The sequence below is a fragment of the Syzygium oleosum genome, unplaced genomic scaffold, assembly GCF_021117445.2.
Source record: "Syzygium oleosum isolate NSW1041296 unplaced genomic scaffold, Sole_v2.1 Sole_v2.04, whole genome shotgun sequence".
In the NCBI taxonomy this organism is placed as follows: domain Eukaryota; kingdom Viridiplantae; phylum Streptophyta; class Magnoliopsida; order Myrtales; family Myrtaceae; genus Syzygium; species Syzygium oleosum.
In genome coordinates this window covers 5,960,107-5,978,957 of record NW_026607488.1, presented here as the reverse complement: position 1 = coordinate 5,978,957, position 18,851 = coordinate 5,960,107, and the positions used below count along the sequence as shown (strand labels likewise).

Genomic DNA, 18,851 nt, shown 5'->3' with positions numbered 1-18,851 from the left:
ATGAACAGGCCCGTGGGACTGATATTTTGGGCCTTATTTGGGCTGACGAAGCCTAAATGGGGGCGGATAATTATTGTCCAAGGCCCAAGTGGACCCCATGGGCCCAATTTTTTGGCCTTGGGCTGAAGCCCACAAATCCCAAAAGGCCTCTTTGCTATGCACCTTCGGCTGAAGGCCCATTATTGAGGCCCATGGACCGGATCAATGGGCCCTCCTCAGTGGGCCTTCGTGGACAGGATATTCGGCGTCAGTGGGCCCTTGGAGTAAAATTGGGGCCTCGTCAAGGCCCATTCGAGTTAATAATAAAGGCCATGGACCAGACATTTGTTGACTTCATTGGCCCCCGAATCGCAAAGGGTCGTTCCGATCGTGTCTCCATGGGTCGAATGTCCATTGTCGAGGCCCATGGGCCGGATATAGGGCTTTATTAGCTGAAATGATCAAATCCCAACTAAGGCCCAATTCGATTAATTAGAAGATGCGCAATTTTGTGAGGCCGGAGAACAAGAAGTAGATATCAACGTTAAGCAAAACAGCAAACACAGAGAAAGGGTCCTCCATAAAGGAACGTACGACGAACGAACTCTATTTTACTCGAAAGTGTCTTCATCGTCATCAGGGAGGGGCTGAGCAAAGCAGTGACAATAGCTAAATTCAGCTTCGTGCCTGCAAAAAGCAATAGAATCTCTGTTGGTATCTCCGTCTATAGTTCTTCTTTTCAAACAACTAATTCTTCCCAATCCAAAGACGAGCTTTGAAAGAGAGGTTCTAACAAGGCAAAACTACCCCCACACCGCTTTTTCATATTACGTAGTTTTTCTTCCCCCTAATAAGTTTTTAGATTGGATTTTGTAACACTGACAAGCTAGTGGTTTCCTCAGTTTCAAGCTAAGTTTGATTGGACAATAAAAAGCTAATAATTTTCTTTTCTTTTTTTTAAGTAATGGACCTATATATCAATTATTACCTCGCTTGCTCAGCCGGACTTCGGGTGGTGCAAGGGCAGGTGATTCCACAAAATGAAGGTCTTGATATCCCTGAATGAAGAAAACCAAAATTTGAGAAACTGGGATGCAAGAAAACTTATGATAGCGCCAGATCTACAAAGGAAAGAGAATCTGACATGAGAAAACATTAAGTTACCTCGCAAGTTTTTTGGGGAGGTACAAGAAGGGCTTCTCGAAGTTGTAGTTGGTCCTAGAGGATGATGATTCATATTACCGGAGATTCTATTTCCTGTGAAACATGACCTGCTTTGCTTTTACCTGCCGGTTTTCCACGTTGACTATGTCACCACTCGTAACAGTATGAATATTTTCCACACACCCTTCATCAACGCAACAGAAAACAAGTGACAAGATTAGCAGCACAATACAGGCAATAATTAAGAGGAGCAATAAACTTTAGCTTCCACAGCATTCCTGCAGATGCCATGTTGGAACAATTCTTGACATGATAACGGCACACTCCTCCGTGTACACTGCACAGGAAAAGAACCATATTTGCTTCTACTTGGTAAGATGAAAGAATGAAATCACATGATTAACTACATAAATTGGAAGCAGAATATGCAAGAAAAATGTCAGGCAAGATCTTCAAGGGTATAAAGCAATCCAGTGATATCACCAGCTCACCTAAATTGGAAGTTTTACAGAATGAGGTTCTCAATGCACAAGGAAGAAGAGCAGGAGTGAAAGAATTAACCAATGTTGAATAACGTGCTATAGATCACTGTTATTCATCCGGGGTTGGAGAAACAAGGAAAAAGAAAACTTTCTCAACAGGAATGCATCAACAAAACTGCCCTTCCATATTGATCATCGTGGCATGAACTATGTCAAATGATTCCTATTCCTAGCTGACTCCTCTTCCTATTTATTGATCTTGATTAGTTATAGAAAATTGGACACTTCCTTGGCCCAGCAAGTTGAGACCAAAGCGTGACTAGAGAGCGAGTGATAAGATGCTACCACCTATGCTACCTCCTTTTCCTCTCAAGACATTTTCGGAAAAATAGAAAGAAGCAAGATGAAGTGGCGTTAAAGGAGATAGTGGCTGAACAAGTCAAGCCATGTATGGGAGAAGTTAGAGAAAATCTTGGGATCCTCTTAACAGAATCAGCCCCACTTTCCCAGAGTGCTTCGTAGGTTTTAGTAGTGGGTTAGTCTTTCCTAGAATTTAGCAAGTTGTTGTTTTGTTCATCTTTATTTAAATGCTTCGGTTATGCACAGTTGCAGACAGAGAAATTATTATTATCTATTGTTCCCTTTCAATCCCAATTCTCCTCTCCTTCTCCTTCTCTCTCTCTCTCTCTCTCTCTCTCTCTCTCTACTGCGGGTTGTTACCATTTTGGTATCAGAGCCAGTCGAACCATCATGGTGAATACTCGTTCCAGTTCTTCGAACCTTGACTCCCAAAACCCACCCCCCAACACACAACCAGCCCTGCTACCTACGCCTCCACACACCTCTCCGGTTAACAACCCGCAGTAGAGAGAGAGAGAGAGAGAGAGAGAGAGAGAGAGAGAGAGAGAGAGAGAGTCGGAGAAGGAGAGGAGAATTGGGATTGAAAGGGAACAATAGATAATAATATTTTCTCTGTCTGCAACTGTGCATAACCGAAGCATTTAAATAAAGATGAACAAAACAACAACTTGCTAAATTCTAGGAAAGACTAACCCACTACTAAAACCTACGAAGCACTCTGGGAAAGTGGGGCTAATTCTATTAAGAGGATCCCAAGATTTTCTCTAACTTCTCCCATACATGGCTTGACTTGTTCAGCCACTATCTCCTTTAACGCCACTTCATCTTGCTTCTTTCTATTTTTCCGATAATATGTCTTGAGAGGAAAAGGAGGTAGCATAGGTGGTAGCATCTTATTAGCGAGTTCCTAAAAACTCCCATTTTCTCGCTAGGCTTCTTAGGAGCTGCTTGTTCATCCGCCTCATTGATTTTTCCTTATTCTATGAAATCTCGGATTTTTTGCCTCACAGTCTAGCTTCCATCCGTTGCATGACCCGGTCCCCCCTCATTTGGACCTAACAAAATTCTGCCAATTCCTTCCAACCTTTCTCAAATAGGGGGTGGGCGTGGAGTGCGGGGGAGCAATTAGTACATGCTGACGTCTGAAAGTGCTTCGCTTTCTATGGTTTGGAAACAACGTCTGATGAAGCCAAAGAAAGTTTGATCGGATACTGACTCAGCCTTTGTGAAAGCGGGTTGATCATCTATAGAAAAAAGATGAAGCTATAACAGGATTTCACGGCAACATCTGATGGAATGGCAGGAACTCAAACTCAGTGCACCCACCAATTCTTTTTACCAGATGGTCCACAACTCTATTTAGCTGTATCAATACTGAGCTCCACACCAAGTTGACTATCACGTAGAATTTGCATACTTTTTTTTTTTTTTGGTAAGGTAGAATTTGCATACTTTATTACCAATTAAACAAAGAAACTTGGACTTGATAGTGGACAATCAAGCAGTTACCCGGAGAATAAGGATAAGCAAGTTCAAGGATCTCCGGTTATAAATTTTCTCTCCAGAATCTAAAACCTCCACTTATATTGATGCTTACCCCACTTAGCAAGCTCACACTACTTCTCAGTGCCCTATAAGCATCTCACTATCTGTTTAGATACAACATTGACTCTTTCATACTTAGAGTAGGTACAAAGCAGCAATGGAGAATTACTTGTTTGTTAGATTGGCGTCTCTTTTTGGAGTTATCAAGCTTAAATCTCCCGAGTCCTTTTTTGTTAAGACATGAAACAAACATAATGCGATAAAATAAATAGATCCAAACCTAATTTTGCGCATCATAATGCCGAACATGTCAATGCAGATTCTAAGAACATAAAGAACTACACAGCTATGACATACCTCTCCAGAAAGAAAGTATGTGATGGCATGAAAATGATCATTCAGTAATATCAATGTACAGCAAGAATACTACGCTAAAAAGATAATTAATATCACTGTACATCAGTAAAGATAGCAAAGAAGGTAAATGAAATTAAAAGTTTTACACAAAGAACGAACATTGAGTGTTACCTTTTTCTTTTTGTTCCTTTTCCATAGAACCAGCTTTATGGTGATCTGGGAAGAGCACCTGATGAAACCAGTAATAGTCATCGATGTAAAGGGGGTTTACAAGTGTCCATTCCAACAAAAAGTGTCATCATATCAAAGTGGTGTAAATCATTTAGAACTGATTCATTTTTTAATATTGATGACAATTGCTTCAACCACTTTTAGCACGAAAAGTTTCCAAATGGAATTATTACCAAGCAGAAAAACACAAAGAAACCACAGTATATACGTGGAACTACACAGAACAAATCTTAAAGTTCAATATGGAAAAGAAAAGGCACATACTAGTAACCATCTTGGAGGCCACCAAACTTTTCTTGACCAGCAGCGTCCAAGCAGTTAAACCTGATCTTCCCACAGTTTGTGAAGAAGTTCAGAGGGCGAACTTCCACGCCAATAGTAGCTGTAGCCACAATTATGAGCCATGAGCGACCATAATCGTATAAAAAAAAAGAAAAAGGTCCGTGCCAATAACATCCGATGACCTGTGCATCGAATATCCAACTAGCGCAATCAATCGCAGATATAAAAGCAATCTGAATGTGAACTGCAGCAAGAAAAAAATGTTAAAAGAATACACCGGAGTATCTTTCATAAATTCATATCTGTCATACACCAAACATAATCAGACATGTAAAGCCAGACAAATAGCATACACCTTGCCCAACTACAATGTTTCGCTATCTTACAGTTAATGTGTCAGATGCAAGAACAGATTATACTCAGCACTAACGCTGTAATTTCTCAAGCAATAGAAATGTCAAAGATAGCGCACGCCCAAACCCGCGCAATCAAGCCTAACCTCCGAATCAGACACGTTATTAACATCGCACCAGTACAACTTCATCTTCTATTACCAGAATTGTAGAAAAGAGCGGAGGCACATGCTTTTCGGATCATTAGCCCTATTCCTAGATACGATCCTTCCGTCTCTCGCAACTATAACATCAAGGACAATGCTTTCACGATGGAAAAACATCATAGATGAAACAAATGTCACGACACACGCAATCAGCACCGAAAACAAAAAAAAAGAAAAGAAAATCCCACTCCGCACACCGACGGACACCAGCCCCTTCATCCTCCACGGCTATAACGGCGGACAAGTACGACAACGAATGCATCCGTATCCGCGATTTCTTCCTCTCTCCACTCCATTTCGTTCGGTGGAGCCTCACCGCGGTTTCCATTGCATCGCGCATGCCGAGAAAACAGATGCGAACTCTAGAACCAGAGAGAGAGAGAGACGCGATGTGCGTACCAGCACCGCCATCGCCAACTATCACAACCTTGATGAAGCTCGGACAGTCCACCGCCCGCCGATCCGGAAGCGCCTGTGAATGCAAACGCGATCGCGACGACGCCATGCCTCCGGCAATCATAAAACCAAAGAGAGGAACGAGCGCGAGACCGAGGCTCGCCATTCTGCCATGCATGGCTTCGATTGCAGTTGCAGAGGAACTCCTTAGGGTTTGGGAGGAGCCGAGAATCGAGAGAGAAGGCAGTCGCGATCCGAGAAACTCGAACTCCCTTGTTTGTTGTGAACTCCGCTACAGAGAGTGCAACTTAATAACTGAATTGTGGGGGGACGTTTTGTGTTGAAGTAACAGATCGAGCGTCCACGAGGCGGCCTCTTCAAAAACAATTCTCGATTTATTTGTACTTAATTTTCATGTAAAATCAGGAGTTCGTAGTTAATTTCACCAGAAATCCCAAACTGCCGAGTTAAATTTTACCTGTCAAATTGTTGAGCTGGATGACATGTGTCAGTTAATAGATGTATTAGTTTGGAGTTTTCCCCTTTGTTTGTCACGGGTATATCAATTTGTGATTTTTCGTGGTATTAATCCAATTTGACGGAGGGTAAATTTGTCACAAGTGTACCTTTTTAGGTTTTAGTGGTTAAAAACATTAGTTCACCGGTTTGAGGTTTCTATTATCTTTATATTTAACTCTCACATTGATTATAAGAGGGGATAAAATAATAAAATTAGTGTGCTTCATTGACTTAATTCTCTCTTGGTTAATACCCCGTTTCAAAATACCACTTGAATTTCGTACATACATGTGGCAGATCATGAAGCTCAATTTTGAAAAAGCCTGTCGAGCCGATTGGAGGTTGGACTGCACAATGGCTGGCGGGTAAGGGGGCTTTCACCGAGGAGATCCTAGTCGAATCCCGCATCTGTGATACTAGCGTCCCCATACCCCAATCCTTTTACCGGTAGGAGCGCATGCCTATTGACTAGGAGATCCTATTCCACTGTCATGTCTTTTGGAATGAATCGTTGAAGTTCTCTCTTTGAATGCTGTGACTGTGCTGCGGGGCAAAGGGAGGCTTGCAAGCAATACCATACCAAATCTGGAACTTGGCAGATCACTCCCTCTGCTTCTTCTTCCTAACTGTATTTGGAGCAAGAGCTGATTCCAAATCTCTTTTGTTCGCCAAGTAGCAGGTGATGGGGAAGAGCACTGTTACGACCCTTCACGCTTGGAAGGAGAAACATGTCGTGGAGCCTCCTTAAGAAATCATTTGAATCTCAATTTGATCTGTAATGCTGTGAGTACGATTTGGGGGACGTAATGGAGAGATTGGAAAGCGTTTGAGCATGAGGGATGGACTGTGTGTGTGTTTTCAGTATCCCTGCTTCGTATGTTCGTGATTGGAACATAAAAAAAAATTCACTCTCACTCCTCGTAATATAACAGTCCTAAGTAGGTTTCTAACATAGCTTATCTTGTGCAGCTCTTATTTCTTGGATGATTTGCTCAAAAGAAAGCCACAATACAAGGAATTAAACCTCTCTGCTCTTCACTCTATAACAAGTAACAACCGTATGAATCAATGATCCTCTTCCGGCTGGGACAAACCCATATATTTCATCTCGTCGTATGCGACGGAACTGGCTGAGCTCCTAAGGATATTTTTGAGCCGACCTAGTCGGATCACGGGTTCCGGACGCACAACAGCTTCACGTCATCCAGAACGGGACCGCAGAGGGAAGAGAAGTCGTCGCTCCTCATGGTGTAGAACGTGCTGTAGAACATGATCCGAGTCCTAACGGACACGGCCTTGAACCGGAGGACGGCGCGCTTGAACCCTCCCTTGCCCTTCGATTCGTACGGGACTTTGATGGTGTCCTTGCCCGCGAACGCCTCGACGATCATGGACCCCTCGCAGGAATTGCTCGCGTCTCCGACGGCGAACGAGAGGACGTATGTCTTCCCGGGGATGGTCCGGGCCACCTGGGCGATGGCGCTCTCTTTCCCGGCCACGAGCTCCACGGCTCTCTTGCCTTCGGGGACCGAGAAATGGTCCGAGTCGATGTACTTGACCGCCTTCAGCGACTCGACCATCCAACCCGGCAAGGGGGAGTGGTCGTCCTCGATGTTCGGAGGGATCAGGACGCCCCACGACGCGTTCCGGAAAACGTAGGGACCTTCCTCGAAATTCCCATTCTTCAACAGGTTCCCTGCATAGTTCGTTCATAACACACAGGTGAACTAGTTCATCAGAGACACTAAACTGCAGAAGACCACTCATTGAAGTTCGAATTCGATGGTCACAACTGAGCTGTGTAGGAATTTCAGTAGAAACACCCGAAAACGACCAGAAATTGCACTACCAATGCACGCGCACGCTCGCATTCGAGTGGAAAAGCAGAGTATATAAGCATGAAGTCTGTTCAATCAATAGCTTTGATAGGCGAATTCGGTGAAATGGGTCCTTACTACTGCTTGCTCTCGGAGGATAGAGAGCCCTGATTGCGACCGAGTCGATCAGCGGCCCGCAAGCCGGGTCCTCCTCGACCCCCGGATTGTGGATCACGATCTCGGCGACGTCGCGCTCGGCCTGAAACGCCCAGGCGTACGAGTCCCAGCCGCTGCTGCTGTACAGCGTCTGCATCGGCAGGACGCCCCAGTCTGGGGCCACGGATATGTTGAGCTTCTCCTCCTGAGCGCACGTCCGCGCCGCGCTGAACGTGATGGAGTAGTACATCCCCCTCGCCACCCTCATCCCCTGCTTGATCGAGGCCTCGTTCCCGAGCCGGACCGCGAACGCACCCTCGGGCACTACCAGGAGCATGTCCCCTTGCTTCTGGCCAGACTTTATGTACTCCACGAACCCCGAGATCTCCCACTTCGGGACGGCGTAGCGGCCGAGCACCACCGTGCCTCTCATGTCCGAGGCCTTTGGCCCGAGCTCGAAGTCGCCGTTCGGCACTAATCCTGCAAACCCCGAGAGCAGAAACGAGTTTCAGATTGACAAAATGAAAATGTCAAGGCATGAACATCATGTAACATAAGCTTGGCAAGTATAATTTCCCATCATCAACGTCCAGGACAATCTTGGTTTCGAGGGCTAGATGTTCTTGGCCATTGACGAACTTGATGAGCAGACATGAATCGGCAAAAGCAGAGTGCAGAAGTTACCGTCAACGAAGGCGGAGGCACGGTGGGCGGCGGCGGCGGCGCAGAGGAGCAGCACCGCCACTGAGATGGCCGCTCTCATCATGAGACGCTGCACGGCTAAAATTGGAAATGGAGTTAGGACAAGACTGGTGCACCGAAGGACGCGAAGCAATTGGCCTTATATGCATGCACGAGTTCGAAAGGGGCCTCGGATTTCGCGGAAATCACGGAATTTGCCACTGAAAAGACTGCGACTGCGACTTCACGTGGGGAATTTACTACTGGGGAATTGAAATTTCATCCCCTCGGGTCGGATTATAATAATTAGCAAATTACCCAAATTTGGGAGCTTATCGGTGGTCACATATGGCCCTTCCTGCTGCTGAGGCTGCAGATGTCTCTCGAGGGCATTTCGGTCATTTCATAATTGCTAATAAAGCATGCATGGTCTAGAACACATGATTCACACTCTCGAGGCACACCTAGTTTTGTGAATCGAAGACATATCGGATAAATGCTTGGTTAACGTTGGAGATGTTGAAGCACGATCTTTGTGATACGGTTCGATCATTTTAAATATTTTCGGGATAATGACACATTATCTTTAAATTTTGATTCAATGTGTAATATGGTCACTGAATTTTTAATTTGTTTGATATGATCCCTAATATTTTAGTATATATTCAATGTAATCCCTAAATTATATGAAAATGTTTAATGTAATCTCTTCATTAATTCAAGATCTGGGACAACACATAATATTTACATATAGTTCAAGGACTAAATTGAACACGTGCCAAAAGTCCATGAACCATATTGAATAAATTAAAAATTCAGAGATCACATTATACATTAAGCCAAAGTTCATGAATCACATTTAACAAATTAAAAGCTTGTAGACTATATTAGGATCATTTATGTCATTTTCCCGATAATATTATAGCTTAAGAGTTTGAGTTTGGTGGGTGAAGTTTTGTGTTGGTAGGGAGGGTCAAGATAAACTCTTCAGATAAACGATAAGCAAACTACATGCAAATCGCATGAAGGGTAGCTACAGAAAATTGCAAAGAAGGAGAACCCACTACAAATGCGAGAAAATCGATGATTGAGATGTTCGTATCGAAAGTCCTGCAAATGTTTTCGATCAGAGAAGAGGACGAAAGCATAGGGGGAGAAGAGAAACGTGCCACGAGGGGAGGTGGGGTAGGGGGCCCGAGGGGAGGGATTGGATCGGGTCGGGGCAGAGCGGTGGGGCCCACAAGGCCCGACATAGAATCTCGTCCTCGTCTAGTTGGTCCGTTTGTTTCGCCAGAAATAAATGATTTGAAAAATATATTTAAAAAAAAATAATCACGTTAATCTCTTGTGAAAATGAATGAATACAAATTATTTTTATCATTCACGAAAATATGTAAATATAAATTATTATCGATAATGAAAAGATTTTTATTGACTAGTTATTTCGAGAAATATATAAGTGATCATTTTTCAAATCATTTGTTTTTCAACTAAACAAACACACCAAAAAAAGACATTTTAAAATATGGTCAATAGTGTAATTTATGAAAATTTGTTATTTATATCAAATGACTGATTTGAAATTGTTAAAGAAATAATGTCAGTGCAATAGTTTCCTCATGCTTTTCACGTTCTTGGGTTACGAGGGAACGAACGTAGATTTTTTATTTGTTGCTAAAACAAACCTTTCATTGCATAAAAAAGGTTCAATTATTACACAGACAAACTAGGACCTACATCAATATGATAAACTAAAGAAGATCGAACGTAGATTATTAAACAGCGATGAATTGCCACGAGAACAAGCCGCTATTGCTTAGACTCTCGCTCATAAAGCGCACACTCGTTTTCATGGAATGAGTGTGCGTTTAACCCTGTCAGTGCTTTGTTGGTTCTCCTTTTTTTTTGAAATTGACTTTATTTTGTAGTATTTAGCTTTGCTCTTGTTCGATTTTATTTGTCATGAAAGTCTATATATTTTTTATGTGTCCTTTTGAGTAATAAATATGATTTTTTTTATGAAAAAGAAAACATAAAAAGAAAGAACCCGTGATGTGCGACGACAGGACCTCATGCCGTGCTTTCCGATCAAGAACACGAGAGGTCATATGTCAAGCATTGGCCAAGCATATATAGTGAGAAAAGCAGCACTTCATTTTCAAGGCACCATGTATACCCCGAGAAAATAAAGTCACTGTCGATTTAAACGTCCAATCAATTCCCGTCGTGTGTTCGATAATTTGACTTAACATCAGACCCGACACCAATTTCGATAGGTCCATCATGACGATTGGGCAAGCAAAAGGCTTGTGACCTCGAGATTTGGGTGAAATGAAGGCTTCGTTTGTTATGCAGAAAAATGAAGAAATAATGACACAAATAATTTTTAAATTTTGACTAAATATATAATTTAATTCATGAACTTTGAATTTGTTCAATGTAATCCTTGAATTTTAACCTAATGTTCAATTTGGTCCTTGAACTTTGAATTTGTTCAATGTGGTCCTCGAACTATATGAAAATGTTCAATGTAGTCATCGAACTTGAATTAATGGAAGGAATACATTAAACATTTTCATACAGTTCGGGGACTGAATTGAATATGTACCAAAAATTCAGGGATCACATTAAACAAATCAAAAGTTAAGGGACTACATTGCACATTGGATTAAAGTTCAGGATATGACCACATTGTTTATTGGGTCAAATTCATGGACTGTTTGTGTCATTTTTCCTTTTACTACTCACAAAAATATTGAGATATTCACCACCCGCCTGGGTGGCGCTGCTGGAAAGGGCACTCTTCCTCTCGCAAAAGGTTGAGTGTTCGAATCCCGGGCGCCGCAGGGTGACTTAATCGGTGCACGTGTGTGGTGGGTAGCAGCGTGTTGCTTTTACTGGGAGTTTACCTCCCATTTGTCGGTCGTGCGGGGTTCGCAGGTTACCAAAAAAAAAAAATTGAGATATTCATGTTGACGATTAAAACATTTCCTATCGACTCATTGATTCAACCGATACAATCAATCCTTTTTAAAAAGGATTTTCGAAGTCATTTATTTTTTGCTAAATAAACGGAGCGGTAGAATGTTTTGAGTTTAACATGACATGATATGGTTTTTTTTACTGTTTCGATCCAGCTCAATGTGTTGGGAAAAAGGACATGAGGAACGCTTCTGATCTGCATTGCATCGACCCAACGGTTAAAATGAAACCATTCATGTGCCCTCTTCAATGAACTTGTCTCCTGGCGGCTGGCGGGTGGGACAGTGACCAAAAACTGTCCAAAATTCTGGACCACAGGAAGGAAAAAAAGAAGAAGAGAAAATTTAAAAAAAAGGAGAAAATTGTTTAATTAAAGATTTTTCGACAACAAAGAAGTCTTTAAGTAAATTTTCAATGTTAATTTTTTTTTAATTTGAAAAATTTAATCATAAATCTTTTAACGATTTACCAATGTAGTCCTTTCCGATCAAAATTGGCCAGAAATCGTTGACGTGGCTGCCGGTTGTTTTACATGGCACGGCCACTGGTGTTAATGTGGATAATTTTTGTAATTTTTTTTAGAAAAATCATATGAATTTTTCCGTTTCTCTTCTTCCTCTACCGGTCACCGACGTCCACGTCTGCAATTACGGACTAAAATTTATCAGAAGGACTACATTAGCAAATTATTGAACGGTTTATGACTAAATTGCCCAAATTGAAAAGTTTAAAACTGAATTGACCGCCGAACAATAGGTTTAGAACTATTTGGACAATTAACCTCATATTTTGGATTACCCACGGCATGAATATAGACTAAACTTATCATTAACTGAAAAAGATTTGAACCATGAATATTATTACGGGGGCAAGTTCTATTGTTTGATCTTACGATATAAACGGGTGATATCTGCGGATTCAAGAGAACATTTCGTACTGTTTCTTAACTTTAGTAGCATAATAGAACTAGAACATAACTACAGTGATATTTAGCAAGTAGGGAGAGCTAAGTTGCTTATAAGGCAATGTTATGTCGTTATGATAGATCGAACACAATGGTCGAGAGACAAACTCGGGTCGATCATTAGGTAGCTGGTGCACGACATGCAGGACCCTCCCTCCATTGAAGAATGGCCTCGTGCGTGCACGTGGAAATGCTCCCAGAATAAGAAATTCTCTCCCCTTCAGATTTCGATGTCGAGTGGCTGGCAATGAACCGTTCAAGCAGTTTTTGGAGACTCGTCAACTGACACAAAATCGATCGGTTATGTTCCGCTAGCTATGTACAGGCTACAGAGGCTTCAGGGCCCATAGAGAATTGCAGGCAGACCTTGAAATGTTTTTGACATCACCACCGAAAAACTTGGCCCTTTTACCAGGTAGAAAGTAAGCTACAGAATGTCTTTCATGTGTCGGTGCTATTATTAAAAGGGTAATTGATATAAATGGTCATTAAACTTTGACCTAATATGCAATATGATTTCGAACTTTAGCCCATTGTGCAATATTGTCCCCGAACTTCTATGTGTTCAATGCGATCCATAAACTTTTAATAGATGTTTAATTTAGCCCACGGACTGCATGAAAATGTTCAATATTGTCCCTGGACTTGAATTAATAGAAAGGCATCATTGAACATTTTTATGCAGTCCAGAGACTAAATTGAACATGTACCATACTGAGCAAATTGAAAGTTTAGAGAGAACATTACACATTCGACTAAAATTTAGAGACCACATTGAACAAATTTAGAATTCAGGGATCATACTGTATATTGGGCCAAAGTTCAAAGATAGTTTGTATTATTATCTCTTACTAAAAAGGTTGGTTACAGCAGAGAACAGAAAGAGGGTATGTTCTGCACAATGAGAACCTCTCGTTATGTTGCTTCTTGCCTACATGAGACAAAGCATGGTTGATCGTAAAGCACGAAGGCTTGTAATTTCATCGGCCAAATTCGATTTTCTAGTGTTTATATTGTAAACCATGTTCAGTTTACGCTTCTGATGCTATTTGTAGTTAACAGTGCAAACAGAGCAAGTTGACCTGTTCAGTGAATGAACATAAGATGGAGGAACACTACAAACCCGAGAATGATACTACAAAACAATTTTTGAAGACAGATAACCAGGAAAGGAGTTATTGCTCACCGACTACCAGGATTATGAGCTTAAATCCTACCGAAGACAATTACCTCGAAATGACCTCCTGTCCTGCTAATCACCCGGTTGAACGGGAGCACTGCCGTGACCGGATGAAATTGACTGAGAGCTCCGGGAGACCCCAATATCCAAAATGGAAAAGAATCGTAACCTTTTAGATGCTAACATTATGTTCGAGAAATGCCAAACTTAAGTAGTAAGGCTCATTCTTTAAATTACGACCGACAGTGTGAAACAATAATGGCTCAGAAATTGTCCTGGAAATGTCACCAGCTCAATAACTGAATGATTGCCAAGTTAAAGAGGTATCACCTGAAACCATTCTTGATTGGAAAGCATTCGCAGCTGCTCAGTTCAGATGCAACACATGAGCATTATCACATCTGGAAAACAAGAATGAGAAGATAGGACAGAGATATTTTGCCCTTGAAATTGGTTGTACAATAGGAGCTGTCTCAACCACTAGCTTTCCCTCTACATATCTGAGCCAGTGACAGATTTCAATTTCTACTACACTGTCAAACTGATTTGAAGTTCCAATTTCAGCAAGGAATATCTGAATTCTTCAACAAATAAATGGGAAAACATATCCCTGAACTGATATTATTGCAACAGGCGCAGTACGGTTAAACAATTCATTGAATAATAGTGAAGGAGGGACCAACAACTGGCACAGCCATCTGGCTTATGAAATAATGAAACCTTGAAAATGATATTTTCAAGGCCAAAAATTCAACAGGAATCTCAGGAATTGGCATAGAGTGCAAAGCTGAAGGAAAACTGCACTGCTCAAGGAATTTGGCGCTGATAAAGAGGCAAAGCTCCCAAGGTCTCACGTTCTGCATTCTCTTTCTTTACCTACAATATAAGATGGAAATTTAGCACAAGCTCACTCCAGTACAGTGTAAATCAAGTTTCAAACAGGTAATGCACGTCACATATTGCAATTAACTACTCAGGTGCATATATCATAACCAAATTCCAATTTGCAGAATTCTGAAAGTATCCCGGAAAACATAAGTGGTGACCAGGAGGTGTATAACATCTAGAATGCCACATTTTTACTGTAACAGGTTCAATCTTTCTCCAATCACGGGCATTATCTTAAATATGCAAGTACTCAAGGTCATACAAAGGCTCAATTTTGGTTTATGTTTTTATCTTTTAAGATCATCTAACTCTGCATTCCAATGGTCTATTTCCTTGCTTATCAGGGGATTAGTTTTTTTTTGTGATAGCATGCCTTTGGTTTTTACCATCATCATGTATAAAGGCCAGACATAAAAATTCAATGATCAAGTATCTCATAAGAAGAAAGCCTAATCATTCGAAGAACCAATGTCAACAGTATTACTAAGAATAAGACAGCCACATGACGCTTAACATAATATAATGACAGCCCATCAAAAAGCCAGGCGCAATGCTCATTATAGTGGGTTTAATAAAAGAACTCACCAGACTCAGCATGTCTTGAAGGTAGCTTCTGAATGGAGTTTGCATAACCTAAGAATTACATGACCAGATTGCACAGATCAGAATATACAGATAATCCGCACAATGAATCCATCTACAGTAATTTCTTTCTCAATAACTATCAAAACAGTCCATAAAAATGAAAAGATTGGCACTGACATAACACACCCTGCCATCCAAGAGATGGATGGTATAGTCTCCAATGTCAGTTTGTTTAAAATGGGCAACCACTTGAATTGTTTAATGGGGACAAACAGCTGAAACCCAAAAGTCTGAAATTCAGTGACTAAAGACAGTCTCTGCTTTTACCATACGAGTTATAAATAGCATACAAACCCATGCTATGCAAGGAGCCGTGTTCCACTTATAATTTAACATAGGTAGTCCATCGTCACAATATATATTGCAATATTAGGTGAATCGGTAATGTAACTGCTAGGAGCATAGATCTCTAATTGTACTTGTGTATAAATTAAGAGGTTGATGGATGGTGTCCACATTCATGACAAACTAGTCTTTGGGCATACTCAGCATTGGCTTGTCAGCTATAAACATAGAATCAGAACTTTATTCTTAAAAGCTAGGATAAATGAATGGATAGCCTATTTAAAAAAAAGAAAATTATTGCGATTGAAAGCGACAAAAAGAAGACAACTGCAATAATAACTTGGCAAAGCTGTGACTAAATCCTATATTGTACCTACAGATGCACGAGTTATGAGTTTGCAAAAGAGCTACCTATACTGCATTCTGCCATGTGTGGTGGTATATTGTATTTTGAGAACATGCAGAGGGAAAGAAATGAATGTTGTTTATCTTCTTTACATAAGAGATAACCATGGCCTCAGAAAAAGTTTGCCCTTTAATTTTACAAGGTCATGTCATTAAATAGAAAACTCAAAATACAATATACCACCACACATGGCAGAATGATTTCTCAGATTTACCAGTTTGATTTCTCAGATTTAAATAGAAAACTCAAGTTTTAAAAATATTATCTGTAGATAATATTACACCTACACTTATGTATATCATGTAAATAGTACCAACTATGTATTGTGTACAAGCTACAGAAACTAATCATCCTTCCAAGTATCGATCAGAAAATCTTAACATATGAAGCTAAGGTGATCCCAAACAAGCGAGTAACAACAATACACGAAAGAACTCTATCAAGATTGCTTGTATGTTGCCATTGTTTGGAATTGAGCAATGGAGGTAATTTCACAATTCAGAAAACAAGAAACTTTTAAAAAGAGAATGGAGAGTCAAACAATCCGCAGATTGTATGAAATATGCCCAGTGTCCCCTTTGTAAATCTGAGAAATCAAACTGGTAAAACGTATTATCATGTTGCCCCGTGGTGTTAAAAGGACCATCATTCTAAAAGTGAATGATGGTTCATAGAGTTATTACGTCACAAGAAACCTGGCCAACAGGGGACCTGGCAAATATAATAAGCAGCCATGCATCAATATACAATTCTTTTCGTGTCAGTTCATAGGCCCAGCAGTCGTGTCCAAAGTGAACTCATTTATCTCCATAAACTTACAAGTCAAACAGATGAGCCAGCTACCTATTAAAAATGCTGAATTCCAAGGGTGCACCTACACATTTGACTAGAGCTTAATCTGTTCTGAAATGCATCTACTTGGACAAAACATCAAACTGGCAGATAAGAACAGGGCAAGCCACATAACACAGAACAAACGGTGGCTAGGTTCGAAATAATACTGAATGACCAAATGACTGCCATTGCACATTGTTGCTACTACCTTTCAGCAAACAAACGATCTAGTTCGCTAGCTCGAAAGTCAAAAGCTAAAGCTAAACAGCAAACCACATTCCACCATAATATTTGCCCAACCACACGGTGCTCATCGACTGAAACCAACTACTCGTTTACTCATCACAAGAGTCGCCGACTAAGAAAACACATGCCCCGTCTAGATTACCAAATCCAAAGCAATTCAGGCCAACACAAAACCAGCACAAACGTCGCCTAACAGGTGTTCTTCATACCTGAAGATTCTCAGGAAGGTACTCATGCTTCATGGACAGGTCCATGGCACGCTTGATCCGCTGGTTCCGCGCGTCCACGATCTCCCTCGGCAGCCGATCGAGCGCCTCCTTCACGTCGAGGTCGTAGTACCCATCATACAAATCGTCATACCTTAGCCCTGCATTCCCAAATCCATCATCCAATCACAAGGTCATCTAAGCTCAAAAGTATTCACTCCCTCACTCACTCACCCCAAGCAAATGAACGAAAACCCAATCAAAAAGAATCTCCGAAGCAGCTCGCGGAGGCGCATGACCGGCCGAGGCAATCAACGCAGGGAGCACGAACGGAGCACACGGGCACAGCACGCGAATTTCAAATGGAAAACTAGGGTTTCAGGGATCGGGAGGGAGGACCGTAATGGCGGAGGCGCGTGGAGAGGGCCTTCATGTGCTGGGCGGCGAGCCAGCTCTTCTTCGGATCCAGAAACGACTGCAGAAGCGACGACATTGTCGGTCCTCTTCCTCGAAGAGAGCTTCGTCCTCTGCAACCAACCACCCACCTCGTATCTCCCCTAGTTTCGCAGGGGACCAACGCGGTGGTCTCCGACGCTTTAGGGAGAGCGACGACCAGCTCCCTGAAGCGGCGTCGTTTGGCTTGTGTTCACTTCTTTTCCTGCTCTATCTTATTAAATTTGGTTGCTCACAATTTAACGCTCTCTTTTATTAAAGATGGCCTCTTCTTTTTGTCCCTTGAATGTTGCATTAGTTTGGCTTACAGATTGCCTTATATATTAATAACTTTGAAAAATATGAAAAAGAATTCAGCGATTTTAATTTAACTTTAAATAAATTTTCCCTATATAAAAAGAAAAATGATACAAATCAAATGGTATATGAACTTTGCCTTAATGTGTAACATGATTTATAAACTTATAATTTGTTCAATAGGGTTCATAAACTGTAGCCCGATATGTAATGTGGTTTCTGAATTTTTAATTTGTTCAATGTGGTTTTGGACTTTTTGATACATGTTCAATTTAGTCATTGAACTATATGAAAATGTTCAATATTGTTTTGCATTTTCATATAGTTTAGAAACTATGTTGAACATGTATCAAAAGTCTATGAACTACATTGAACAAATTAAAAATTCATGGAGTACACTGTACATCGGGTTAAAGTTTAAGGACCCTATTAAACAAATTAAAAGTTCAGGGACTATTGTGTCATTATCCTTGTATGGAACATTTCTCATATGAGAAATGAACTTCAATATGCGATTTAAATGTTAAAAATAAATTCTATCACTTAAAGCATCACGTACGGATGGTACGTATAAATTGATTATAGTCCGAAATTCACTATTTTGAGACACGAATCTAAGTCAAAAATGCTACATCGACTTGATCATGGGTCATTGGAAATCATCTTTTGGATTCGGTATGTGATGATTGATGACAAAAATAGCTCAAAAAGAGAATTTTAAAAATTAAAACGAGAAGTCACCTTTTAACACCCACCCATGGGTAGCTCAGTTGGTTAGGGCGTAGTTGAGATTGTGTGGTTAGGCGCACTGATCCCAGGTTCGATTCCCCGGCTGAGCACTTGTGATTTAAGTGGGGGGCCATGGCGGTGAGTTCTTTGTCTTAGTCTCCCGAGGAATAGTCGAAGTCTGCAAGTTGGCGACATCTCGGTTACAAAA

At 41.1% G+C, this 18,851-nt stretch overlaps 2 protein-coding genes and 1 long non-coding RNA gene across 4 annotated transcripts; all 3 read right to left on the bottom strand.

The window, feature by feature from the left end:
* Nucleotides 1–432: 432 nt before the first annotated feature.
* Nucleotides 433–5,458, bottom strand: LOC115674409 (uncharacterized). Of its 2 annotated transcripts, XR_008816397.1 has the most exons (6): nucleotides 5,359–5,458; nucleotides 4,383–4,500; nucleotides 4,059–4,116; nucleotides 1,144–1,480; nucleotides 968–1,037; nucleotides 433–666 (listed from the first exon to the last, which is right to left on the bottom strand). It is a non-coding gene; the product is annotated as an uncharacterized LOC115674409 (long non-coding RNA). The 2 variants fall into 2 exon arrangements; XR_004004939.2 differs by lacking the exon at nucleotides 433–666 and having other exon boundaries at nucleotides 667–1,037.
* Nucleotides 5,459–6,813: 1,355 nt separating this feature from the next.
* LOC115674540 (protein DUF642 L-GALACTONO-1,4-LACTONE-RESPONSIVE GENE 2-like) lies at nucleotides 6,814–8,652 on the bottom strand. Its single transcript, XM_030596942.2, has 3 exons — nucleotides 8,532–8,652; nucleotides 7,830–8,327; nucleotides 6,814–7,570 (listed from the first exon to the last, which is right to left on the bottom strand). Exons 1-3 carry the CDS (start codon nucleotides 8,611–8,613, stop codon nucleotides 7,044–7,046), a joined length of 1,107 nt encoding a protein of 368 aa, XP_030452802.1. The 5' UTR covers nucleotides 8,614–8,652; the 3' UTR covers nucleotides 6,814–7,043.
* Nucleotides 8,653–14,069: 5,417 nt separating this feature from the next.
* Nucleotides 14,070–17,802, bottom strand: LOC115674294 (cytochrome b-c1 complex subunit 7-1, mitochondrial-like). Its single transcript, XM_030596649.2, has 4 exons — nucleotides 17,564–17,802; nucleotides 17,168–17,325; nucleotides 15,128–15,175; nucleotides 14,070–14,530 (listed from the first exon to the last, which is right to left on the bottom strand). Exons 1-4 carry the CDS (start codon nucleotides 17,655–17,657, stop codon nucleotides 14,462–14,464), a joined length of 369 nt encoding a protein of 122 aa, XP_030452509.1. The 5' UTR covers nucleotides 17,658–17,802; the 3' UTR covers nucleotides 14,070–14,461.
* Between the last annotated feature and the right edge of the window lie 1,049 nt (nucleotides 17,803–18,851).